Below are 27,544 nucleotides of genomic sequence, written 5' to 3'. Positions count from 1 at the left end.
GGAGCCGAGAACCAAGAAATAAATTTGAAAACAAACAAAGAAAAATAGCAGCTCTTTGTCCCCTGGATTTGTTGAGAGCTCTTGCGCGCCCAGTTTGTTACTAACATAGAAATGATTACATAGACCAGGTCCACTAGATCAGTCCAATAATTAGTTTCCATATTACCTTCTTTTGTATTCAAATGATTGATTCATCCTATTATTAGTATTATTATTATTTTGCTAAAGCAAATATTTCATATATTACAAGTACAGATATACCCAATAAAATCAGCAAGCAACAAGTTACAAAGTGTTCTAGGCAACTCTTTCTTTCCAACCCGCAAGATGTCTTCGAAGTGGCTGGCTACATATATAGCCATTCAGTCCACCGTCCTGATGTGCTCCGAGTTTTAGGCTGGTCCATTAGACTTTGTCCATCTAAATTTTTTTCGTTCCAATGGCTCAAACCTTATCCAACGCTAAACGTGGGGCCTGGCAACTGGCTTTTTCTCGTGGGTCGTCGCTTATGGGCCCCATGTATAGAGACACGAGCACCTTCATGGAAGTTTCTCCCTCTCATCGTGCGATAGGTTGGTGGCGCATTTATGTACAAGAGCTTTTTGATGGATGGAAAAAATTTTCTTTCATTAATTTTTTTAAAAAAAATAACATCTGAATATTTAATATTTTAAAAATAATTTATATATATTTAGTTAATAATAAAAAATAATATAACAGCTATTTTTTATAGAAAAAATTACGTAAAATACCTATGATACTTTTAATAAAAAAAATCTTACCCCATTCTATTTAAAAGTTTAATAATATTTTTAGAACAAAATTTATTCTAATTTACAGCTGGTAGGAATTAGATTTTTCTATATCTCATATGAATTATTTTTTCATCCTACGTAAAAATCTTATTTCCATAAAAAAGTTATTTTTATTAGAGAAATAATTCCCATATTTTCTCAAATTTGCTATAATAGAAGAAAATATCAAGATCAGTGGATAGAAAAGGTCATCATCTGTTTGGAAATTTCTTTGCCTTGCTCCTGGATTGGATTAGCTCATTTCTAGATACAAGACATAACTCATCTGTCTGAAAACAACATGATCACATAAATATCTCGAAGTCAAAGCAGGCTTTCATGTGGATGGGGTGAGGTCGATCGCCGAGGGAAGCACCTTCGGGCAAGGCCGCAAGGATATAGGTGGAAAAAAATCGACTTGATCCAGTCGATCCATCAACTGACGTCCCCATTCTACGTCTGAAAAGCTATCACCAGATAAGATGAAAAAAACGTATGACCCCACTTAGTCTGACCTATGCCGGCATCGTAGATGGCCGTGAACACTTGCTTCTATGGCGGCGTTCGGTGTAGGGTGACCATCCTAAGATCAAAAATAATATAAGTGAAGATGATAAGATTACCGTATTTAGTTACACTATGGTGATACTACATGGCAGTGATCGCAAATCACTTTCACCCCTCAAATCATTGTCTAATCCAACGACAGGATGCTCATCTTTTTGGTCGAAAATCTAAGATCATCCTAGAACAGTGATCTTAGGTTGAAAATTGAGGACAAAAATACCCCTCAATTTAGCGCAAAAAAAATATTAATATAGCATTAACTATATTATATTATATTGATATTCTATATCTTATATTTATGATATATATTATATTATAATATATTATTAATTATATTATTGTCATATTATTATTCAATGATAATTTTAAATTATAGTAGAAATATTATTATACTTTATTTATATAATGAAAGTAATTAATATCTTGCTTCTATTTATCTTATTTTTCTAATCAAAATAATTATTAGTATTAAAAATATATTATAATTATACATAACAATATTAATTCTACAATAATAATTAATATATCTTATAGGATTAATAATTTATAGGACTAATAAATATATTTTTATAGAATATATTAATAAATCGTATAGTGATATTTTATTATAATATATTTTATATGATCAATAAATATATTTTTATGGAATATATTAGGGTAATCTTGATATTATATGGTGGTGATCTTGGATTCCTATGAAATATCAAATAGGTTACTTGTGGATATTTGAAAATTTTTAATGATCACTAGAACATAGTATACCAAACATAGTGGTCTTAAATTATCGAGGATTAGATTAGTCCAGGATAACGATTGATCTAAGATCATCTCGGTGATCCTATTTAAGTCACCAAATGCTACCTAAAATTCAAAGGAGATAGATGAGCTAATTCTAAATGAAGCACGGTGCTATGTATATTAGATAATTATGATAAAATAGCATTATGCCGACATGCGAACACAGAAAAAAGTAAAGAAAAGAAAGGGACAAAGACGAACATTTTAGTTTTTCTGCTCATTTCAAAGTCTCTTTCATTAAGGTCTATGCTGATTCTGAGCTCCAAATTAAATAATATATGCAAATTTCTGCAGTTGGTATGAGAGCATAGAAACAACTCCTGTCTTTAGTGCTGTCTGCTCATCATTTTCTAAATTACAAAAACTAGGCTTAAACCGAGGAAGGCTACCTAAGAAACCATTGCGAAGATCCTAAACGAAGTACAGCTAAGCAATAGTGATATTTGAGAAGGGTGAGCTGTTTCTTCGTTGGATGGCAAGAAAGGCATTATAAAAGCCAGCCAAGTCAACTGGTCCAACTGGCTTAAAGAGAAGCCGGCGCCGTTGAATTCCAATCATGCATCCATTTTGATCGCCAGTCCCAGCTAATTATAAGGCCTCCAGTATGTTGGTAGCTGGACAGTGAGGAAGCCGAAGTTGCTAAGAAATTTTCCATGAAACTAGAAGCTTAAAGAGAGACCTATTTTAAGAATGAATTCCACGAAAATTTCCCCTTCCATCGAAAAATACATTGCAAATTGCTTCAAGAAAGCAGTATGATCATGAATAAACGTTAGTAATTAACCTGGGTAAGAAATGGAATAAATACGAACAAGACTGGTGGCTAATTTTCTGGAAGCTTTTGGTACTTACATGTGATAGTTGCTGATGAGTTCCTCATTTCCATTTCACAGAGGCAAAAATAATCAGCCATTGTAGAAGGGAGGAACACAGAACCCCAGCCCCTAAGCCAGTCCGGATTACTTCACAATTCTCATAAGCACGTTCATCACAATTCTCTTCACAATTCTTTTCCTTGTGCAAGTAACATGTCATTTATTTTTCAGCAAACAGATGGCATTAATTAGCAGCAAACTGTAAGGAGATTCGACCTTCAGAATATATCATAGCTAGAGCATTTTATTCTTATACGTGAGCTATAAAACCACGTTTCACCAGATCCAACATCAAATTATGGAGAGACATATTCAAGTCTTTAATTAGGTCAATCCCCACAGAAAGTTGAGGTAAACTTGAAAATATTTACAACGAAGTTGGTTTCTTAAGAGTTTCATTTGTGTAAGCTTATTTGGCATTTCCATCTAAGAAACTTTTAAGCTCAAAGCAAGACTTTCGAATATAACCCTCAAGAAGAGAGAGCAAAGGGAAAAAGTGAGAAACCAATCAGTTATCAGAATTAGGAGAATGGATGTCTGACAAAAAAAACAGAGAGAGGAGATGATCAGATGCAAGAAGAACATCATTTAGTGAATACGAAATAAGAAAAAACACATGCTGAGTGTGAGCCTGCATTTTCACCTTCGACGAGTTAAAGACAGTAATATTTATGTTATCCATCGTCGTATTAGAATAAAGAAATTGGCATAAAGAAATTCCTTCTAAAAAGGCCCCGGTGCAGTTTGAAGCATGGCAAGAATTATTGTCCTTGACTTCTCTAAACTAACAGAGAATACAGCGAGTGGTCTCCAACATGGAAAACACCAGTCTCAGCCTCAGCGACTCTCATCTGAGACAGGATGCATCTAGTGTGCTAACATCTGGGGCAGGCAAGCATGGACTCCAAATCACTGACAGTTATACACACCTAATTTCTGAAAAGCAAGGAGACCATTTTGCATTTAATACTCCATGGATTATGTTCGTTAAATAAGTGGCTTTAGGGCTTTACCAAACTCCATCACAGAAATTCGGACTCCTGTCAAAAGTCCTGACCTACCTTTGAGACATCAGTGGATCCGTGAGTTCTTTTAATCTGTCTCCAAAAGAAAAAAAAAAAGCTCTACTAATATAACACATTTTGTTGATCAGATGCAGTCACCAGGTTTTTGAACTTGAAATAGAACTAAGGAGCATGGAGAAGCAACAATTTGTATGAAAAAGAAAAGCTTAATAAGGACGTGATATATTCAAATTACTTGACCAACCATAGGAAGCAGCAAAAACAGCAGCTAAAGAACGAACCCGACAAAAAAGCAATCAAAAAGTAATTATATTAAATTCTTAGCTTTAGGACGAGCTACAAAATAGCCATATTGCTTAGTGACTGTCTCCAGTTCAGGTAAGTGTGCTGTTGTGTGATGAAATTTGACTATATCGTCACCGAACAGTGGTTGTAATTTCTCTGCATGTGGAGAAGGTTTTACTTTCAACTTTAATGCTGTTATGTCGTGAGCATTTGACTTAATAAATTCTAATTGACCGTGCTACAACAGAACCCCACAATGACCTTCCTTCAAAGAGTATCCAGAGATTAAGACGTCCCTCTGGTAACAAGATGTTATAGTTCTGAGGGACTCAATGATCATGACTAATGAACTGCAAGTGTTAAATTAGCCAGAAGGGTCTATGCTGGATTCAATTGCATCAGCCAGTGAAGGCTAACAATTTTTTAAAACTCATCAGACATTGATAGGTGAGGGTGATTCTGAAATTAACTGGGAATTTACAGGAAGTGATAGATGTTGGATACTTGCTGCCACGGAGCGAAACAAAATTTACATCAGCTAATTTGTGCACTACTGAAGGAAATTGTCAGATTTGTGCATTTTTTTATCACTGAAAACAACAGGAGAAAGATAATTGAGATCTTTAACACGGGATCCATGAATATAAAAAGAGCCATAATTTTCTGGCGAACTATTTTTCGGAGTCCCAGTGTCAAGCAGCAATTAGGTACGTGTCTTCATGCCAATAGAATATCTATATCTAAAATGGGGGAAGAAGCATCAAATCCAAGGCGTTTGATGTAGTGCTGTGCTCACTCTAAGATGACAGGCGTTTACTAAACAATCAATATGTTTTTTTATCTTTTCTTCCTTTCCTGTAAGAGGGCCTACTGTATTCCATCCCTGTTTGGCTTCTCATTCAGAATAAAAAAAGGCTTTTGCCAATCCAGTCATGACTAAGCACCAAAAGATTTTGAGGAAGAAAAATGGACTTCAGATGGCCAAACTTCTGAAACTGGTTGATCTTTGGTCAATCAGAACTAGCGCACTATGCAATGACCCATGAAGGCAACCACCTGTAGCAGATAGCTTCAAGTAAAAGAGAGATTGTCCCAAAATGTTATACATGGATACAATTCCAGGCCATCAGCTACCCAAACGGAATATAACTGGTCCCTTACGCATCGTCGAGAAGAGATGGAGAATGCAAGAAGAAAAGTGACGCTATTAAAAAGAAGATGAGTATGAAAGCCACTGCCAGAAAATTGATGGATGAAATTACAAATATAAATGAGCTATCCACAAAGGAAACACAGATAAATTCTTTCTCCTTCTAATGACTAAAATTCTCGACATCAATTTTACAGTGACCCAACAATTCTATATGGATCTTATCAGGAATTTTCAACACGCAGATGAACTCTTGGAGACCCCGATCTTCAGGTTCTTTGCTGCCTGAGACAGTATGGCAATAAGACGTCAACAACAGGCAAGCAAGGAAAACCTACTCACATTGCACTGATTCTTTCAGATACTTCAAATTTTGGCAACCCTAGGAGCAGTAGAGAAAACATGCTATGCAAGATTTTAATCCAGGGCAACTAAAAGACAATGAAAACCATCCTCATGAAAAGCACAGTGATGCTTCAAGGTTTATTATTCATGCACAAAGGTTGGACTTTGTACTAGTCTTGTACAGCGGAGTCATGAAGGCAGCATCTGATGTGATAGGATGATCTGACCCGTCTCAAGGTTAAGAGATGAGATGTCCGCAATTAATTACCCATTTGTGGAACCTCAAATTCCATGAAATCAAATGTTGGGCGGGCCATGCCAGATATTTTGTACAGATGATGGTTAAATGATGAACATGCAGATGAATGCTAAGATGAATATGCCAACAAAATTTTTTGGAGCTGATCCATTTTGTATAAACATAACAATCTCCCTGGTTACTCAAAAATCCTAGAGGAATTATGTAATATTTAAACTTCCCCCTCCTCTCATGGGCTGCCTTGTGTTTTCTTCTTCTCTTAATAAAATTGAGTGGTCTAAACTCCCTTCCAATTAAAAAAGAACATGAAAAAATAAGTAAATATCAAATTTCAAGAGTACAAGTGACATCATTGTAGAGCCAATAGGACTGAAAAAAAATTCAGTCAGGATAACAAGTTGTACATATGAGTGCAAGAGATGAACCAATGGACAGGGACACAGATCTGTTAAAGGGCAATAAAGAAGAGGATTCTCATAAGATATTTGAAAATACCCACTTGATTGGGATTATGCAGCAGAAATTGCTGCCTACTTCTCCTTTAGTCACATGCCATCTGCCTTTGTTCTATTCATCTGGCTACCTGCGCATCAGATTTCCTTGGGTGCCTCGATACAGGAGCTGACAGGAAAAAGGTGGTGAACATAATTTTAAGATACTAATATTATGAAAATAAGTCCTGCACAAGAGGTAATAGCAGGGAGATTGCATGCAGTCATCACATGCGCAAATCAGCAGAAGGGACCGTACATGCACTATGGGTCACTTAATAGAACATAAGCTCAGCAATAGTCTGCAATTCAAATTTCTAAAAAATTTCTTCACAGCATCTCTCCTTTCTTCATTCATCTTTCCTGTTGTTATTTTTTCCTCCCTCATCAGCAACTCTTTTCAGCAAGGTTTTAACTACTGATTTCGGCACCCACACTGGTACGCAACGGGCACACTCTATACCTAGTTTTGGTACCGGACGTCCCTTGATACCAACACTAGGTATGACGGCATATCAGGTGCCAGTTCTCCACCAGCATGGTATGATATGTCTGGGACGGACCAAGACCATCCAGTAAGAAAATCCTTCCTTTTGTTTAGGAGAGGGTCTTGAACATGATAACTCTAGCTTCCCCCAAGTGAGGCCTTCAAAGTAATAGCATTCTTGGTCACGACATGATCGATTTATCAAATCCCAAATAATGTGCATTACCTGATAACCAACAACTAATGTCAATGATGCATCCAAATTGGTGCAAGGAATGTTAAGACTGTGTTACCACATCAAAAGATCCAGTCATAGAGGTCATGTGATCCACTATTTCTCATCATAATCAAATCAGGTAAGATTCTGTCATTATGAATGAGTCATGATATAAAACTGATAAGTAGAAATTATATATGATACAAAAATATTCATTTTAGTGCCACAATTGAACTCCAGGTAAAAGCTGATCACTGAAATAAATCCTTGGAAATTAAACTCCAAGTTATCTATACAGGTACGAAATTCTGCCCCCTCATTTTGTTTAACATTCTTCCTGGTTGTCCAGTAAAACAAAATTTATTATATGAAATAAAAGAAAGAAACAAAGAAGCAAAACGATTGACTCTATTACCAACCACAAGACAAAGCATGCACCAGAGGAAAGAAATATTTGAACATACTGTAGAAACAAGGAGAAGTAAAAACTAGCAGCCTGATACAATATTAATCAAGTGCATTATGAGTAATGGCTATAAGTATTCTCAAACAATTCATGGAAGTGGCTCACTTCCAGGGCTTGGATGGCATGCAAGTCTCATGTAGCATGCACAGATGTTTTCCTCCCACCTTCATAGCTGACTTAAAAAAACAAGTTCCAAAATGTGAAATCTCTTCCCATGAGTCAAAACATGGGTATGTTAGACCTGTTGTCACTATATTGACCATAGTGGCATGGGCTGATCATAACCATGCACGGTTAACCATAGCAACCATGTTGCTTATCACTTCAAAATGTTTACTTCAAATGTTGACCATAGTATCCATGTTGACAACTCATTTACCTTGAATACGTTGCCAAAATTCTCATAGTTGAATTCACCCAAACTGATCCTTAGGAATTGAACTACAGGGTCGGCCTACATCCTAGTTTCCCCCTCTCCCTCTCTTTTATTTCTATTCTTTCTATTTTTCACTCTTTACTCCTCTTCTAAATTCCTTTTTCTTTAAATTCTGCAAACATCCATATAAGACCTGATTTCTCAGATACATTACTACCGGTCTATTGGAAATAGATTATCGATCCTGTTAGCAACTCAGCCCAGAGATCCATGTATCCTTATTCCTCACCATTCATTTTCTTTTTTTTTGTTAAGCAGACATCGGCAGTGAACTGCTTGTCCGCCAAGAAACAACCATACAGGCATTTTTATTTTTTCACCCCATTAATGGCAAGAGCCCACAATTCTGTACATTTGTCCATGCATTTGATTTTATTTCTGCTAGAAATTCATATTTCTGGAGACCAAACTGATCACAGGCAAGTCCAAGGTGCACATTATTGTTTAAGAGAAAACAACTTACTCTCCTCACCTGAGGATTAAAGTACCATGCGCCACATCCATGCTAGTCATGGGCTGTCTTGTGGCAACCACATGCTTGGCCGCATGCCTGGAAAAATGAATGATGTGCTGATTCGTATCAATGTCTTGATCTGTCTTTTACCCCAAAAATCAGCACAATGAGCTGTAGCAGAATAAATGGCCCTGATGTGGTGTCCTCGCTCATCTAATGTGAGCAGGAGAATGCATGGTTGGTGAGCCACGCGTCTCCTCAAATCCCTGCATAGGCTAACAAGCATGCTCAGCTGTCGTGGACCACATAAGTTAAGCTTCCAACTTGAACCAATTGGAAGCTAAATAAAGTCTCATCGTGCCCGTGGACAAAGTTTGAATGGGACAGTTGGGGGGGTCTCAGGGTGGAGGCCCTACTAACCAAGCAGTTGAGGAACCTCAGCATCAGGGGACACTAGAATGTGGCCTCTGGTATTCACCAAGAAGGTGGGGCCGGTCAGTCAATAGTGAATCAGCCAATTCTGGGTCAGGCAACGGTGATACAAGGGAATATAATTGGAAACCAAACTCGGGTGCTTGAACTGATTGAGGAGGTTGTTGGATTAGTATGTCAACAGAGGCAGCAACCTCAGCACACAGTCCAGCAAAATGTTGGTCCAGCCGAGCATGGAAGGAGTATAGCTGAATTCAGAAAGATGGCTCCTCCGGCTTTTAAAGGTACTACTAATCCTCATGAGGCTAAGGCTTAGATTGATGAGATGGAGAAAGCTTTAGGGCAATGGAGTGTACCGATGAGGAAAAAGTCAGATTTGCCACCTATATGCTTCAGGATAGAGCCTATCATTGGTGGAAGTCTGTGGAGTGAGCATTGGCTCACAATCATGAGCTAGTTACCTGGCAGAGGTTTCACACTGCCTTTTATTCCAAGTATTTTCCTTACAGTTAATTGACAGAGTTAGAGAGAGAATTTCTTAATTTGTCTCAAGGAGTTTATGACTATGGATGAGTGTGAGGCCGAGTTTGACAAATTGTCCCGATTTTCTCCCACCCTCATTATGGATGTTGAGTTCAGGATGAGGAGGTTTGAAGAAGATCGATCCGTATGGTTCAATGAATAGTGAGTCAATAATGGAATTTTTTCGATAAAAAGGAAACTTAAGATTAAGATGCGAAAGAAAGTCTTTCTTAATTGTTCAGGTTCAGAGGAACAGCAACAATTATTTCATGGATATACCGAACAAAAGGAAGATGCGGAAAGCGGTAACTGGACGGCCATTAGGGTATTACGCCTCTTGGCCCCTATTTGCTCTATCACACCATTCTTGGTGTGGCTTGCCGCAGATAAGGTTTATCCTGACCAGAAAGAGCCGTTCTGCAACTATGCCATTCTGGGCGACCTCCAACGCCAGGAATTATTACTATACCTATCAGTCACTGAAACCACTATGGGGTGCTCAATACGACAAAGACAGACAAAGAAAACGAGAAGGAGGAACGGAAAGACGAGAGGAACGACGAACCGGCGGAGCAGAATCCGCAACAGGTGCAGGCTGACTAGGAGAGGCGAGGAACTGCTTCCGACTTCTTCATTCGGTTTGTAGCCATATCGTATAGAGTGCAAAATTCCTTTTAATGGAAGTAGCTAAAATTGAAGCCACATTTGCGTCGGAGTTTGACTGCAATGAAGTCAATGAATTATGATGATTTAGTAGATAGGGCCAAGAATATGGAGATTATTTCGAAATAAACTCAAGATACTAAAGGTGTGAAGCAAAGAAAGAGGAGCAGAGATTCTGATACTCGAAGTAGATAAAATTCTAGTGAGTTTGCAGAATCCCATGATAAGTCTTGGCATTCGAAAAGGCAAGAATCTCATGGAAAGACTACCCAGCAGGACAAGCCTAAATGTGAAATATATGGCGGTATCCACAAGACCGAAAATTGTAGATGATTATCTAGAGCTTGTTTCAAACGTGGCCAGCATGGCCATAAGATAGCAGAGTGCCCTTAGAAACTTCAGGAGTCCTAATCAATTCAGTGGCCTCAGGTTATTAAGACCCAGCAAGCGCAAGCTATTGCTCCGGCTCAGTCAGCTCAGGCATCTTCTCCCAAACAACAAAAATAGGGGAGACCGCTCACTCAGGGCCGTGTTTATGCACTAACTCAGCAGGACGCTCAGGCATCCAACACCATGGTATCAACTATCAAGTATATTACCGATTACATTTATTTATGCCCATGTGTTATTTGATTCGGGTGCTACACACACTTTTGCATCTGTGCAAAAGCATAACCTACCCTATGTGTCATTAGAGTTTGATCTGTATATTAGCACCTCTGTCAGGGGTGAGGTGATCGGATCTGCAAGTCTTGTTCAGTTTAGATAGTAGATAAAGGATTGATTACTCATAGACATAATTTTGGGTATAGACTAGTTAGCGCCACATTTGCCACTATTCATTGCCATGAGAAGTGGATAAATTTTTGGATTTCTGTGAATATTGAATTTAGTTTTATGGGTGGTGATGCCTACACTTCCCCTCGAGTTGCTTCTGCTATGCAAATTAAGCAGTTACTCAAGAAGAGATGTATGGCATAGAGGTGATGAGTTGCGAAGCACTCATAGGAAGTCACAGAGATGCAGATGATTGTTGCAATTAACCCAAGGGGTCGGGTTGCCTGCGGGCACTCGAGGATGTCACATAAGTTCTGTTTGATAGAGTATCGAGTAGAGGTATGGATGTGCATGACAGATGCGTATTATGTGTTCGAGTAAAGAACTCATGAGGGCTAGCCTTGGTGTTTATTATGGCAAGGTGCTGCAGTGGTGCTTGAATTAGGAAAAAAAACCCATAATAAGTTCTCTAGCTACCATGGGCTGAGCATATCTAAATTTGGAAGGCCTAGATTTCTCAAATTTCAAGGACGAAATTTTTAAGGGGAGAAAGTGAGAACTGGCCCATAAGGATCCATCCTGAATTGAAGTCGGCAACACCCATCAACTTCAATTCGAAAATTTAAAAAAAATGGATTGGAACACAGGAATTGCGTTCTCCTGCCCAATCTGCTAGCCATTGAGAGGATAAGGCCGTAGAATCATGGCCAGTTACGACTCCACGGCCATTCGAACGGCCGCCGGCCGTTGGATTATGCACAACCACCGCCAATGATCGTGGGTAGGTGCAACGACCGCCATGCTAACCCCCATCCAAAACCCTATATAAATCCCTCCTTCCCTTCCGCCTAATCCATCACCGAGCCTTCTCCCTAGTCTCCGACGGCCGCCATGCCACCACAATCGATCGTCGCTACCCGAGATCTCTCTCAAGCTTCCAGCTGCCCTATTTTTCCTTTCTTTCCCCTGTTCAAGCGTCACCGCCACAAAAACTGCCAAACCAACTATCCTCAGCCGAGATGCACCGCCTCCACCATGCTCTAGTGAGCTTCCTTCCTCATTTTCCATTTTTCTTCCTAAGTTGAGCCATGTTCCTTTGTTTTCGGGCCAAACTGAGGGTGTTTCCTGGGTTCTTCCTTTTTGGCCGGCCATCATAGCCGCTGTCGTCGGCTTGCCGTCGACCCCCTGCCACCATGGCCCCTCTCATCCTTCTCTCCATTCTATCCTCTTCTCCTCTAATTCTTTATTTCTTTTCATTTTATTTATTTATTTATGGATAAATTTCTCAAATCCTCTTTTCTCTCCTGACTCATGGGCCAGACATGTTGATTGATCTAGGTTGTTCCATGCCATTGACAACCAAACCTAGACCTCTTTTCTCTCTCTTCTCCCTCTCTCTTTAAGCAAGACCCAGTGATCTTAGTGTAAAGCCATGACTTCCTCTTGCTCGGATCCAAGTTGACCCCAGGATAGAGACCTTGCACCGCCTTGATACACGGGCAACATATCGACCCAGTACCCCAGTCTTGTCAGGTACCCCTAGAATTTAGTTACCATTAATCTTTATTGGGTCATCTAAATCATAACTCATATTGATCAATTTCGTTTACTTTGTTCTGATCGATCTGACCAATCTGATTTAGGTATGAGGACGTATCTCCAATAGTATTTTAATTTTTAACTTTGCTTGGCTTCTAAAATAATAAAAATTAATTATATTTTAATGATATTAAAGTAGACGAACTAAAGTAAAATTTTAAAAGCAAGAGGTAAGTAACCTAATGCTTCAAAGCATGGTCTGACGAACCGGCCCGTACCGACCGGTTCGGACCGGTCCAGCCTGTAACCGGTACACCAGAGCAGTAAAAACCGATACGGGCCGACCCAGCCGGAGCCGGAGAAGACGAAGAGGAGAGAGAGCGGAGAAAAGAGGGAGGAAGGAGAGGCCTCCGCCGCCCGCGAAGGGCCGCAGGGGGCCAGCGGAGGCCGAGGGGGTGGCGAAGGCCGTGTAGGGGCGGGGGAGCCCGGGAGGCCGCGACGGAGGCCGCAAAAAAAATTTTAGAAATTTGTATGTGAAGTCGGCAAATCGGTTGCGGACTTCACTTAAAAATTCTCAAATTAAAAAAACTGCGGACGCGTCCCCTGTTTAGAAAGAAACAGGGGGCGCGGCCCCGCGGGCTCCACCGCCCCCTGCGGCTCTCCGCGGACGGCTTCTCCTCTCCTCCCTCCCTCCCTCCCCTGCTCGCTCTCTCGTTCTCTTCTTCCCCGGCTCCGGCGGGGAAGAATATTTCGGTTCGGTACCGGTTTAAACCGGTCCGAACCGAAACCGTGATGGTCCGATAGGCGACCGGTACGCCTACCGGTACTGGTACGGCAAACCTTGCTTCAAAGTATGTTTTCCGATCTTTGGTAAAATGATAATTAGTTTATTATATTTGATTGTGATATTTGTTTTATACTTGATTAAATGGGTTAGGCATGTTATTATTACAATAATAATTGTTTTAAAATATGTTATGTGATTTGAAAAATATGACTGGATAAATTATGAAATTTGTTTTATATGTATATATTTTCAGCACGGCATGATCTAGCCCCGCCAATGGGGATAGTTTGTTAGCCCTGTTGACTTGTAATATGAGAAACTGGTTTCGACACCGAGCCACCAGTGATTAGAATAGTAGTATCTTTTATCTGGCACTTTGTGCATCCTATATCTATTATCTGACCCATGCCACTGGGTTACGTGGTCATAGTTTGATGTTGAGTCTCTAGTATCATTTCATGAAAATAATAATAATAATTTTTTAAAAAATGTATGTATTACGAAATTTGATTTATTTTCAATCAATATCTTGCTATTTAATTATTTATTTGGCATGCTTAGATCCTACTTTGTTGTGTTATGTTGCTTACTGGGCTGATATAGTTCATTATTCTATTTTTTTTCTATTTTTCAGATTCTGACCAATGATTGCTCGGGACTTGGGGGAGTACGCTAAGGAGACATTCGCAATAATTGGACTTCTGGTTTAAACTAGTTAGACTAGTTTAGTTTAAACATTTTATTTGAATTGAATCATAATAATTAGTTGGCATGTTTTGACTTGTCACTTCGGAACAATTGATTATGAGAATTATTTATTTAGATCTTGATTTAAATTGATTAAATAAATTTTTTAGAGTTGAAGAATTATTATTATTGCTCTGATCAGTAGCCTTGCATACTTGTATAATCTGCCCTGCAAGTATGCGGCGTCTGTTGCGCTCCGGGTTTGGGGCATGACAGATTTAGTTGCATGCTAGCTCCCAAAGGTCAGCATGGTGTAACTTGGCAAGACACATAAATCTAATGTGGTCCAAACTCTTATCGATTTAATGCACAATTGATGCATGTGTAATGAGGGAACCATGTATTGCAAACCTCCAAAAGGATAACGAGCATGCTTGGTGAAGTGAACCGCATCTCTTCAGCTTCCTACATGGGTCAAATAGGAAGCTACACTAAGCAATCATGTGATGATTGACAAGGCCACTACTGGGCCAAGCAACAACTGCCAAACAAACCAAGCACTATGATGGTGGAGATTGTCAATTTAATGCGAGATCTTTATACATAGCCTATAAAAGCAAGAGGAAAAGGAAAGAAGAGGCTTTCGAAGCACATTGACTACTACAATATCTTCAACCAGGCATTGTTGCCATCTAACCAATCGAGTTCAAACACTAGGAGTTGAGATCCAACTTGCACTCTGGCAATCCATACTATTGTTCCATAAACCAAGCATCCCTTGTCAGTGGAGATTCAATGTGCTCTGACATACCATCACCCGCACGATGTCTGCAACCCCTCAAAGTGGAGGGCTAACCTACTCTGATGTTTCTTTACCTAGGATGTGGATTATGTATCTTTTTTTCCTCCTTCCTTGATGTATACCCTTTTGTTGAAAGCTAGTAAAATAGAGGGCAGCCCATTTGCTTCTTCTATTCTAAAAACTTTGCTCCCACTACAACTTTATGAGGTCCTCTTACTTGAGGTGCCAAGCCCACCATAATCGATCCTGTTAGATTGACCTGAATCTAACAACTGAAAGCAATCAATCTAGCAGCTGCCAACAAGGTTAGCATTTTGGCACAAACGGCACAGACCAGCATGGACAACTTAGGGGTGTGAGTCCTTGCATCGTGCCCATACCTAGCTAGCATGGTATACACCTTACAATATTGAGCAGCATGGTATGAAACTTTCCATACCTTCACCATGGTATGAGCTTTAAGTTTTCTTACTTGCCTTGCAACCAATATGCTTTCAGCAGTTGGCACATCGTACCATGTTAAGATCGACTCTAGTACTAGATCTAAAAAAGAAAAATATGCCACATTTAAACTACGAAGGCAAAGCATTACGATGTTTAATTTTGATGTTTCACCTTTTGATGTGTGGTTATTATTGATCTAATTTAGGTAATTCAAATGGTCCCAATCTTAGTTTGATGAGCTTGTAAATATACCAAGATTGGTGGCCTTCATTTACCATCACAAATATGCTGCCACATTGTTGTTGCCTCATCTTTCCCAGATTTTTCACCTGACTTGGTTATACGGTCCAACACTCTTCAGCAGTTCAAATTCCCTACAACGTCCCAAAGTCAAGCACCAAGGATACATACATCCTCCATGCGTAGTGTTATGATTAAAACATAATGCATTGTGCCCTTGGAGGTTTGTGGTCAATGTAGTAAATGTATCAAAATACACTGAGCTGATGCTCCATTTACATACTAAGAAAAGATATAGAGTTGGAGTGCTAAGATATGTCTTTTAAGTGATCTGGTGGAGAACAGACATGTCTAGAATGCTTACACCCCAATTAATAACAAAGACTCATATTGCTTGCTGGTAAATTAGCCCCTAACCATGTGAATCTACACAAATCGAGCAGATAACACATCCAGAAAAATTATACTTAATTCATGCAAACAATAAGAAGCATAAAGTAAAATATATGAGAAACCTTATATTTAATTAAAGATACTTGCATACAAGCAAAGGGAGTAAGCTACATGCGCAAATGGCAAATCAATGAACACCACTGGAAAACAAGCTAATACACCAGTGCCATTAAAATTGGATCATGCTGAAGCATATACACCTACACGCTGCAATGTAGGTCGGTGCCATGAATATATGATGTACACCCCATGTGTAGATGTCTGGATGACATTTTACATAATAATCAATAAAGTACAAGACAACCTAATTTTCCCTCACAAAATAATAAAATTCATCGACTTATAAGATTGTCAACCGCAAAGAAAACTGAGCATTACATGCTGACATGATTATACTGTAGAATTAATATCGTGATAAACACCACCATGCTGTTCACTGTTATTCGGCTTTCTCAACTCTAAATTCATCACCACATAAAACATCAAGGAACTTAGTGAATTAGAATGTAACCAAATACTTTGCCCCAGCACAGATTGAACAAATAAAGGACTTTTCTAAACTGAAATTACATCAATACAAAATTTTGTTGATGATGAATACGCTTTTAAGTACCTGAAGAATCAACTTAAATGGCAAAAACACATCCTTGGCAGCAAACACAAGCAACCAAGATGCCTAGAAGAGCCCCAGCAATGACTTGTGATGGAGTGTGGCCTAGAAGCTCCTTAAGCTTTCTTTCACTGATAGGATGCCCTTGAAACAAGTCCTCAATGATCTTATTCAGTACCTATGGATTTACCAGTTTTGACATTCACTATCTTTGGAATCAGGAAATCATATCAAAGCAATTGTTAAAGCAGTAATATGAAAGTTCAACAATCACATGCACATGGAGATGCACACACATATACACATGCATACACATATACGTGTGGATACGCATGACATAAACAGATTCGTACTTCAACACAAACTTGTGGCATACTAACCTTAACTGCGAAATTCAAAATATCATATCATATATACATATATGAAATGTTTCCTGAATATAATATATAAATATAAAATGATTGTCACTTGTCAAGAATTCTTTATAAAATCCTGGACAACACTTTACCACCGTTAAAGACATTTACCACCATCAAAGACATCCTATGATGGACAGTAACAAGACAGATATTGTATTAACACTTTTCTTTCTGAAATAATATATTTATTCTGAAAACATAAGCATTTTTATATACCAATGGACAACAAAAAAAGAGAATTATTATCTTCAGGAATGTTTTCAAAAAATTGATATATTTGTCCTGAAACATAAGAATCACTAGAACTTCCAGAAGAAATTATAGAACCTCCAAAGGCACATCCCAGCTATCAAAACCATCACATTCTAGGTGTGGCAATTATTTAGTGATACATATAACAGGCTTCTCAGTGATGTTGTAGTATTTTATATATGTCAAAATTGAATTAAATGTTTCAAGCTTAGGATATACATTCTACATAACAAAAATATACATATTTGACTTATAAATAATACCATTTCACAGCCATAAACATCTCTTTTTTTCCATATTTCCTCTACATCAACAAGATTACTGAGTTTTCTCAAAGCAATGTCCTATAAAAGAACTATTATCAGGATTTCTTTCTAAAATAATACATCTGTTCTGTAAGAAGAAGATCACTAAGAGATCTAAGAAAATTTAACCTCCAAAGATGCTCACTATCAGTGCTAGCAAATTCTAGATAAGAAAGTACTTTGATGATTTATGCATCAGATTTCCCAGGTGAATATGTAGGATCATTGATTTCTCAAACTATCTTAAGTGGTTTAAATTTTTTAGAATAAAAACATACAATTTATCTTATGAAATTAAACCCTACCAAAAATCTGTGAAACAGTGCCATTTCATAGCTAAAGTAACCTGTGGTTTGTTTCTTATGTTATGTATGATTATCAAACTATTGACTTGAAGCAATGTCCTATGATTAATTTGTCAAACTTTGTTAGGGACTCCAATTTTCTTTTCTTTCCTCTTCCCTCTAACATATATCTAGTCCAGTTCTAAAACCAGCAAACCATATACCATACCATAGATCTTTCTTCTATCCTGTTCAGAATTCTGATCGATCTATAGGCCACTCTAGAGCATTGACTATAGCTTCATTTAACATGAAATCATATCTTTCACAAGATAAACATCACAGACATATAGGACCGTGTATTGTATCACAATCAGTTGAATCTCACAATTTCTCTAAGAATTTGAAATAGTCAAATGCATGATAAGAAATTCAAGAAGACATCATGGTTAGCAACAAAATTGGTGGAACACAAAAAGTAAAATAAAAAACATTAAGATCAAAAACACCTCATACAAGATTTCTGCAAGTAGGCACAAAGTAATGAGCATTATAAATGTAGCAGTAAAAAACCACTACAAATATCATAATGAATGAGATTCAAGATATAGAAGACTTGATTCACAACATGGAAAGGGAATTACCATGTGATTTGTCCAGCTATATAGATCTTTCATTGTTCACAAAGTATAGGATGATTCTTCACCCAAAGCTCTTGAATATAGCAGTGTACAAGGGCAGGTAGATAAGATTTAGTCAAGACAACACTACAGTCGATAAGAAGATGATAAAGCAGTGGCACTAACAGGCATGACAATTTTCAATCCAACTCAATAACCTGACCTTGTTTGTTTCTGTTGGCATCAGATTTTTACACAATCAGGTTCAGGTCAGAAATTCCCACCAAAATCTTAAACAAGTGGGTTATGGATCAAAGCAATTACCTGTTATTAGTCAATGTGATAAGCGTAAAGTCTCTTTTCATAAATATACACATACTTCCCATAGATGTTCTGTCTCTCTGTCTCTATCTATATATATGCCATGTTTCAGAAAAGAGATAGACATGATTTCAGCTATGAAGAAAAGGTCATGCATTTATCAATTCCATCTTGAAAATATATCATTTCACCTTGAAAATTTTGCATTTATCATTTCATCTTGAAAATATAACTTTTTTTCTCGACTCTATTCTCAGTAGCCTGACCCCAAGTCCAACTCCTACCAGCACCTTGAATCTTTTTCCACTAGATCCTCTTCACTAGGTGATTAGTAACGTTATGATATTGGGATAGCTACTACCATTCCGATCCTTAAAGATTAAGCTCTCTTCTCTCTTCTCATCTATCAAACTCCCTAATAACCCCAGGTATCAAAGATTGAGTACCATAGCTTTCTGGGCAAGGTCTGAAACTCAAGTCCCTCCATCCCCTTTGGCACTTTTGCGAGCCAAGGACTTCAACACGATATTAGACTCAGGTTACATCCTAGACTTTATTTTCAGTTTTCTCTCGGTGGCTTATTTTGGCATTATGATGTTCATGGATGGAAATAAGAAGCAAGGCTTTCCATGGTTGGGCCCCAAACTAACAACATTCAACATTAACATAGCATGGTGGGTTGGGGTAGGGCTGCCATGTCATGCAGCTCATTCTAGTAGTTGGTTCAAATCAAACAATTTTGACATGTTTGCAAGTCAGGTCGCTCTCAAGTTGAGCAAATAAAACTAATACAAAATGCTAGGCAGACTTTGACTCAGCCTTAACCACCACTAGGCATGAAAGAGATGCATAGCACAAGGATTAACATGAAAAGAAGGATTAGAAGGTGAAACAAATGCCAAATAAAATTAATACAGAATGTTGGGCAAAGCTCGACTCAGCCCTGGCCACCACTAGGCATGAAAGAGATACATGGTAAGAGGATTAACATGAAAAGAGGGATCAGGTGATGCACCAAATGAACAAGTCCCCAGCTCTACCATTATCCTAGTCTTTTGATCTAATCAAGGAGATGGAAGAATCCTTCAACCTGCTCCACCCGAATCACTTTAAAGAAAATTTAGAAGATAGAAAAATTGGCTAAAGTAAGACCTAGGTCCTCTTTTCTTTCATTAATGAATAATAAAAACTGAGTTATTAAGCCTCTACTTGCACTAGTAAGGTTCACCTTTGCACAATTGAAGTCAGATTTCTCTTTTAATTAAACAATATTACAACTTTTTCGAAATAGATATGAATAGTGGAAATAATCATGAACAAAACTAAAATCCATAGATGTAGATCTTGACTTTTATATCAACTTTGTTTTCAACCATTTTGCCTAATTCTTCGTAGATTGGAAGATATGCATGATTAAAAAGTTTTTCTTGAAAAGAAATCTTTTGCTATGATTGACCCATTTCAAGGCCCCAACAGTAAAATTTAGCCCCAATTGCTTTGTGCAATGTATCCTTACGGGGTGGTACCATGTCGAAGGGCTCAAAAAGTTATCCAATTTCAAAATATGAGCACCTCAATTAGATACTGTACAGGCAAACTAAGGACTTCAGAATTTCGTGCACGACTCTGCCCTTTGATAGGATGGATCTCGCTCTCAAACCCTATCTAATTCTTTCTGTAGTAGCCAAAGTGGTTTACATCAAGTCTAATGATCCTCCTAGATTATCTCTAGCTTACATCTATGTTTGCATAAAGCAAGTAATGGACATGAATGAAAGAGTAAAGTGTGTGAACATAAATTAAAGACTAAAGTAGAAAGCAACTAATTGACTATGTCGATGACAGAAGAAGAGCATGTCTTCTTCATTTTGAGATAAAGGGGAAGATCCGATGTACTATAATTATTCAAATCCAAATTTTTGAACTTGCACCACTAAATCAAATCTAAAACCCTTGGTTGCTCAGCAAAAGGGTGGACAACTAGGACGAGCCCTAGTTCATAGGTAGGTATTGATTGTCAAACAACCTACAGTGGTACATTTAGTAAGACAAAGAGGTAAAGAAACATATTTTGAAGATAGAAGTAGCAAAGGTCAAGTGATGGGTAGACCCAACATTTAACAAAGGATAATGTACCAAACTAAACACCATCAACCATTATACTCATGTTTTGGCCTTCATGGACTCATCACATCATCACTAATATTGCTAGTTTCTTCATTCTTTTCACCTTTAAATTTTGTCAAGTGAAAAAATAAATAATAAACCAAGACTAGCCTCCCTAGTAGCATTAAAGAATCCTGCTGAAATATCGTCCAATGCCGAAGTCCTTGCCTCCCAACATCCTTCTTAGATTATTATCTTTTTGTTATCTGAATGAAGCAGTGGTGTATCTGCAACCTCTGTATGTACATAATCATCTAAATTAGTTCCCATTATAGAATCTATATTCAACAATTTCATAACTTCCTCCATATTTTTTTTCTTATCCAATCTTTCTAAACATTGGATTGGCCTCACTTATATTGCACATAAGGTGACCTACATCTATATCCTCCTTCCTCCACCTGTCATTGTAGACTCATATTTCTTAAAGATCTATCATTGAGTAATCATATTCCCGAACTAGGCAATTCCACAATTAAATTTCATCTTAGTAATATCATTTATCTTAGAGACTTAATATGAAAACTTCTCCAAGAGCATATCTAGTTAATCTTGTCATCCAATCCAAAAATGCATTTGGTAAAAGATCCTTTTTTTGGTGGCTTTTCTTGACAGTTTAGTACTCCCATTATACTTATTTATTAGCCCATGTTTTTCTCTTCTTTTTCTTCCTTCCTAATTACCACTAGCCTACGTTCTGCAGTGAAAATCAATTCTTGCTTGAGTTTTTTACCCAAAAACGTCTACCTCTTGAGAAGTAATAAATCGATAGATAAAACCAACAAAATCGAAAGAAAAAAAAAGAAAAAGAAAAGAAAAGAAAGGAAAAAAAGAAGGCAAGATTTCCTCACCTTAGCCTGCATCCCAGCATGCCTCCGCACCCCAGTCGCATCATACATAACAATAAGGCTGAAACCAAGGCATACAGGAAACAACGAGTCTGCTGCCCCATGGCACATGCCCACCGACGCAGTCAGCGCCATACACAGCGCCGAGTGCGACGATGGCATCCCTCCAGAACTAAATAGCATCCTGAAGTCCCACCTCCGCTCCACAAAGAAGTTCAGGAGCATCTTTATAGTCTGTGCCAGCGCCCACGCCACAAGCCCCGACACGAAAGTTGGGTTCCCGGCCAGCGTCCACAAAAAAGGGCTGACCTGGGCCTTCGACAACGCCGCCGTGGTGCTCATCACCATCATCCCAATCCCTCCGCAGCATAGCAAATCATTCCCACACCCCCCTTCGTCCTCGACAAGGCCACCTTTGAGCCAAGATCGAATGTTTGGCGCCCGAGAGAAGGCGAAAACCCCGAATGAGTGGAAGATTGGGAGGAGGAGGCAGAAGGGGGCGATAGGGTTGGCATCGGGTTGGGTTTCTAGGGTTTTGAGGGGCCAGGGTTTTCTTGGAGGGGCGACGAAGGAGACTGAGGGGGAGGGTTTGGAATGGGGAGTGCAACAGGGATTAAAGTGGGAGGGAGTGGGCTTAGGGTTTCTGGAGAGGTGGGCGGCGGAAACCGTAAGGAAAGGTTTGAGGCTAAGGACTTCCATTGCCGCTCTGCATCGCCCCTAGAGAGAGAGAGAGAGAGAGAGAGAGAGAGAGAGGAGGAGGAGGCGAGCCGGGAGCTAGGATCAGGTTACCGTTTTTTTTTTCATAGAGAGATTTCTTCGTCAAGAGAACCCTTCCCTTTTTCCATAACTACGATTATACCCTTCCGGCTCTAGAATAACAAAGATCGGCTACCCCACAGGTTTTCCAGAAAGCGGCCTAGGCTCCGGCTCCCATTGAGGGTAATATGGGAATTTTGTTTCGGCAAGCGGCACTCGTCCTACTGAATCGAATCGCACACCGGTTTTTAACCCTTTGGCGATGAGATTGGGAGAGCGTAAGCAGTCTTTCCTAATATTTTGTATGTCCCGCGGATCACCTGTTAGACACCTAGCATCAAAATTTTCATTCTGCGGATCAAAGCCGTCCAGATGCATGATCTTGAGATGGGCCAAGTGTCGTTTGGTTTGAGTAGAATAAAAAAAATCCATCAGAGGAGGATATTGTGGTAATTTCGAGGTAAATAAATTTCCAATTAAACTTTAAAAAGTTACAACATTTATGTGGGGCTCCAATGAATCACACAAACAATTCCTCTTGCCAACATGACAAGAGATCTATCCTATCGACTTCGTGAATGGCACCACAACCCTCTTGCCACGTGAGATAGGTACCTCCTGTGGAACGAACGGGCACTTCATGGTATTCCTCAGAATATGGCATCTGGACCGTGGAAGAATATTACGCGAAGATTCGGTGTTGCGCTCTGAAAAGATTAGGCTTACGACCACGGTGGTCTGAAGAAGATTCGTGTCGTGTGGTACGAAATTTATACACTGGTGGGTAGGTCCATAAGTGAAAAATTGGTAGGCTTCTATTTGTAATGAACTCGTTAATGGTAAAACTTGTGATGGGCAGTGGAACAGCATGTACAAATGTTATGAAGTTGGGATAAGAGGTCCTAAAAACATTGATGAAGTTGATTGTGATCTTGATCTCTGGCATTCGTACCTGGATCAAAAGAAAATGGTGGCTCCATGGATGTTGTAATTTGACTAAAATATATGAAATTTATATATCATTTACCTTCCCTAACAGATGAACACACTAGGGAGTTGGCACTAATTAGCCTTGATTGTTGCAATTATGGTTGGAAAAATTTAGGATTTTTTTTGCATGGATACCCTTCTAAATATCAAATTTTGCATGAATATCCTTCCAAAATAGATATTTGCATGTTTACCCTCATAAAATTTTGTTATTGTACAAATGCCCATAATATAACAGTTGTTCTAACGGTGTTAAGAAAAATCATATTTATATTAATTAAAAATAAAATAAAATTTTAAAATTACACTATTATTCTTGTCTTCTTCTCCTATCGGAATCACGATCTATTTGTATGTCTACCCATTAAGGATATTTTAATTATTTTAATTTGAAATCATTAATTTTTTAACGTAGTTAGATAGCATGGGTACATATGCAAAAACAAAAATAAAAAAAAAAAGGTAGAATAGCAAAACAATTGTTTTACGAGGGTATGCATGCAAATATCAATTTTGGAAGAGTATTCATGCAAAATCCGATATTTAGGAGGGTATTCATGCAAAAAATCCAAAAATCTATGCATTTCACCGAGTCGAATATTGAATTAGTAATTGTGTCAACTATATAAAGGAGTAGATCCACCACTAAATCTAATGCCACCAATGTCAGGCATCAAGCTTTCAATCATAATCATCAAAGAAAGATACCATGGCTTATAAAATGAATATAAATAAGGTAACTGCTTTATTACTCTATCTAGGTGATTGAACGGTCCACTTAAAGAATAATTGCCCATAGTGTGCTGATGGAAGTATGTGGCTCAGCAGGGTGAAAAACCTGAAAAGGATTTAATGGTTATAAAAGATTTCAATACTCATATAAAATTTGACATTAAAAAAGGGGTGCATTACGACTGAAAGACCAATTAAAAGATATAAGAAAGCATGTAGCATACATTAACCATATGAAAATTACGTTTGAGATGAGGAGAGGTGGTGTAGGAGGCTAGATATGGCCAAAAGACTGTAGAACAATGTAAAGGAGGATAAAACTATTTTGGAGTTCAAAGTGACATTGGATGAGATGGGGATCAAGATTTTTATTTATTTTTTTTCCTTTTTGTTTAAAATATATGGCAAAAGCAACAATTCATGCAATGAAGAAAAAATTGGAAAACTAAAATGGATCACCATGACATAGAAAGTAGGAGAATCTATAAGTTGCAACCATGGGGACACTAGGGTTAAACAAGATAAATATGGTCTGAGTTTGACTAACAATTTTATAATAAACGCCGTCATTATTGCTAAGAGATTCAAAGTCAATTGTAAAATACACCAAGATAAAATAATAAATCAAATATGACATTGGAGAACAAAATTCTTGCATGAAAATACTATAGAGCAAAAAGGTAGTTTGTTACATTAAATTCGCAACTATTTTTCCTTCACTCTAATTTTAGGATGGAGTTGAATATTGAGATATAGACTTCAAAGATGATTAAATTAAGGCTACTTTATTTATTTTCCTAGTTATTGAAGTTAAGGGTTCAAATAATTATAATATATAAAAAGGGGGAAGACCCGTCCAAAAAAATTAATTAGGTCCAGATACTTGAATATGCATAATCTAAGACTGGAATGCAAAACCCATTCTAAAGAGAGAAGAGTTGTGACCACCTAAGCATTGACTAATTGAAAAATATTTATCATATCATATCACAAAGCTGGTAATAAAAATATAAACTTGGACTTCAATCCATGAAAAAATATTACTTCATATATGTATGTATTGTAACTAACAACTATCAATTTAATGGTTACAATTCACTCTATGGGACTTGGACTCCGTAGAACCTCATGTTTGGCTTGAAAAAATGTTGCCTCCATTGTTATTTGAAAAAAAAAAAAAGTTTGAAGTACCCAGTTTTATTAGACACTTAAAGTTCATTAGACCTACCACTATATCATATTCCACGATAATATCGAGGGTTGTTCTTGATACTTCATTGAATTTTCTTCCATGTCATTGTCTATAAAGGATTTAAGTTCAAATATAGTTCAAGCAACTTGTTTGAATTGGTGTCGGTTCAAAACAAAAGAAGTTGGATTTTGTCCTTCAATATATGCTTATCCCCAAAATCCAGTCTTGGATTAAGTTTTGAGCGAGCTTTTATTAAAAATATTTATTCACACCCTCCCATCTACCACGGGAGTAAGAATTCATCACTCCTTGAAGGCTAAAACTAAAGTTTTTTAACCATGCACATGCATTCTCTACTTTTGTATATTAATCTAACACAATTCCTCCAACATCAATATTCCAGTTTGTACTTACCTTTAAGATGTTTTTCTTTTAAGCCAAATGTGGTTACATAGTCTTAATCTAATCGAAATCCTACTCTGCATCTTACCCCAATCTTTCCTAAGCATCTCTAAGCCCATCCCGCTTTTCACAACTCAAATTAATAATCTAATAACATCAAAAATTTCAAATTTTCTATTTTTACAATATTTTTATGATGGATTTCTCATGTTTTCCTGAGTCGGATCTTGAAACTTCAATGATTTTACCCTGGATTTATCCCACACTATGCAACTACCAATTTGCTTCAAAGTAATACATAATTCTCTAGTAATACTTAAGATAAGATAACTGTAAATGTATAGCAAACCTATACCATAATAAGAGATTTTATCACTTATTCTTTGTATCAATATATATCCTCAACCATACATGCAAAAGTTTGCCAAATTTTATTATGCATCCTTCTTATCGTAACTTTTTAAAATCATACCCATATCTCTAATTACAAATGAAACCCCAAATAAAATAGGATTTTTTGCATGAATACTCTTCTAAATATCGAATTTTGTGTGAATGCTCTTTCAAAATTCATATTTGCATGTATACCGTCGTAAAACTCTGTTATTGTACAAATACCCTAATATAACGGTTGTTTTAACGGTGTTAAAAAAATCATATTTATATTAATTAAAAATAAAATAAAAAATTAAAATGACGCTATTATCCTTACTATTTCCTCCCGCCCCTCCCCCCGGTGCCTGGCTTCCTCCCCGCCCCCTGCGTATCGGGATCCCAAGAAGGGGAAGAAGACATGAGCTCCACACAGTTGTGCTCTGCTTCAGAATCTCTTGGGCCCAGAAGAGAGAGAGAGAGAGGATTGCTGGTTCACAGAATCCAAAGGAACCTCGGCCCGTCAGGATTATCTCTCAATCTATGACACTGTTGATACCTCTCGTGTCTCGGCAGCTGGCTTTTTTTTTTCCTTCTGTTTTTTGGTTTTTGTTTCTTTTAACTTTTGAAGGGAGAAAGTGAGGGAACACTGTGAACCAGCAGTCCTCTCTCTCTCTCTCTCTCTCTCTCTCTCTCTCTCTCTCTCTCTCTCTCTCTCTCTCTCTCTCTCTCTCTTCCTTCTGGGCCCAAGAGATTTTGAAGCAAAGCACAGCTGTGTGGAGCTCCTGTCTTCTTCTTCTTCGTGGGATCTCGATACGCAGGGGGTGGGGAGGAAGCCAGGCACCGGGGCGGGGGGGGGGGGGGGGGCGGTTGCTGGTGTGGGGTGGGGAGGGGAGGGATCTCTCTCTCTCTCTCTTCTAGGCAGGGAGGAGGTGGGGGAGGAAATAGTAAGGATAGTAACATCATTTTAAATTTGTATTTTATTTTTAATTAATATAAATATAATTTTTTTAACACCATTAAAACAGCCGTTATATTAGGGGTATTTATATAATAACAGAGTTTTACGAGGGTATACATATAAATATCAATTTTGAAAGGGTATTCACGCAAAATTCGATATTTAGAAAGGTATCCACGCAAAAAAACTCAAAAAAATATCTCACACTACTAGATATCATCACCCCTTTTATCTAGGTTTTTACACTCATTAATTTTCACATGCACTCACATAAGACCCTGACTCATTGATATTTGCCGCATCACACCACCTACCTAGG

General features: G+C 38.0%; 1 protein-coding gene across 8 annotated transcripts; it reads right to left on the bottom strand.

Annotated features, from left to right (window-relative positions):
• Positions 1–5,567: 5,567 nt before the first annotated feature.
• LOC103714204 lies at positions 5,568–22,589 on the bottom strand. 8 transcript variants are annotated; one of them, XR_605178.4, is made up of 4 exons: positions 21,824–22,589; positions 16,609–16,783; positions 6,598–6,719; positions 5,568–5,779 (listed from the first exon to the last, which is right to left on the bottom strand). XR_605178.4 is itself a non-coding variant. In XM_008801385.4 (3 exons), exons 1-2 carry the CDS (start codon positions 22,517–22,519, stop codon positions 16,622–16,624), a joined length of 858 nt encoding a protein of 285 aa, XP_008799607.2. In that variant the 5' UTR covers positions 22,520–22,589; the 3' UTR covers positions 5,568–5,779; positions 16,609–16,621. The 8 variants fall into 8 exon arrangements, 4 of the variants coding, with proteins under 4 accessions (XP_008799607.2, XP_008799605.2, XP_026663128.2 ...); XR_605176.4 differs by having other exon boundaries at positions 5,572–5,779; positions 6,598–7,302; positions 21,824–22,588; XR_003386980.2 differs by having other exon boundaries at positions 5,580–5,779; positions 6,594–7,302; positions 21,824–22,588.
• Between the last annotated feature and the right edge of the window lie 4,955 nt (positions 22,590–27,544).

Source organism: Phoenix dactylifera, chromosome 4, assembly GCF_009389715.1.
Source record: "Phoenix dactylifera cultivar Barhee BC4 chromosome 4, palm_55x_up_171113_PBpolish2nd_filt_p, whole genome shotgun sequence".
Lineage (NCBI taxonomy): Eukaryota > Viridiplantae > Streptophyta > Magnoliopsida > Arecales > Arecaceae > Phoenix > Phoenix dactylifera.
Note: the sequence above shows the minus strand (reverse complement) of the source record. Positions and strands in the feature narration are given on the sequence as shown.

Coding starts and splice junctions, on each gene's coding strand:
- LOC103714204 (XM_008801385.4), bottom strand. CDS start 22,519: ATGGAAGTCCTTAGCCTCAAACCTTTCCTTACGGTTTCCGCCGCCCAC. Junction 16,784..21,823: donor ATGCTGGGATGCAGGCTAAG/GTGAGGAAATCT, acceptor GTAAATCCATAG/GTACTGAATAAGATCATTGA.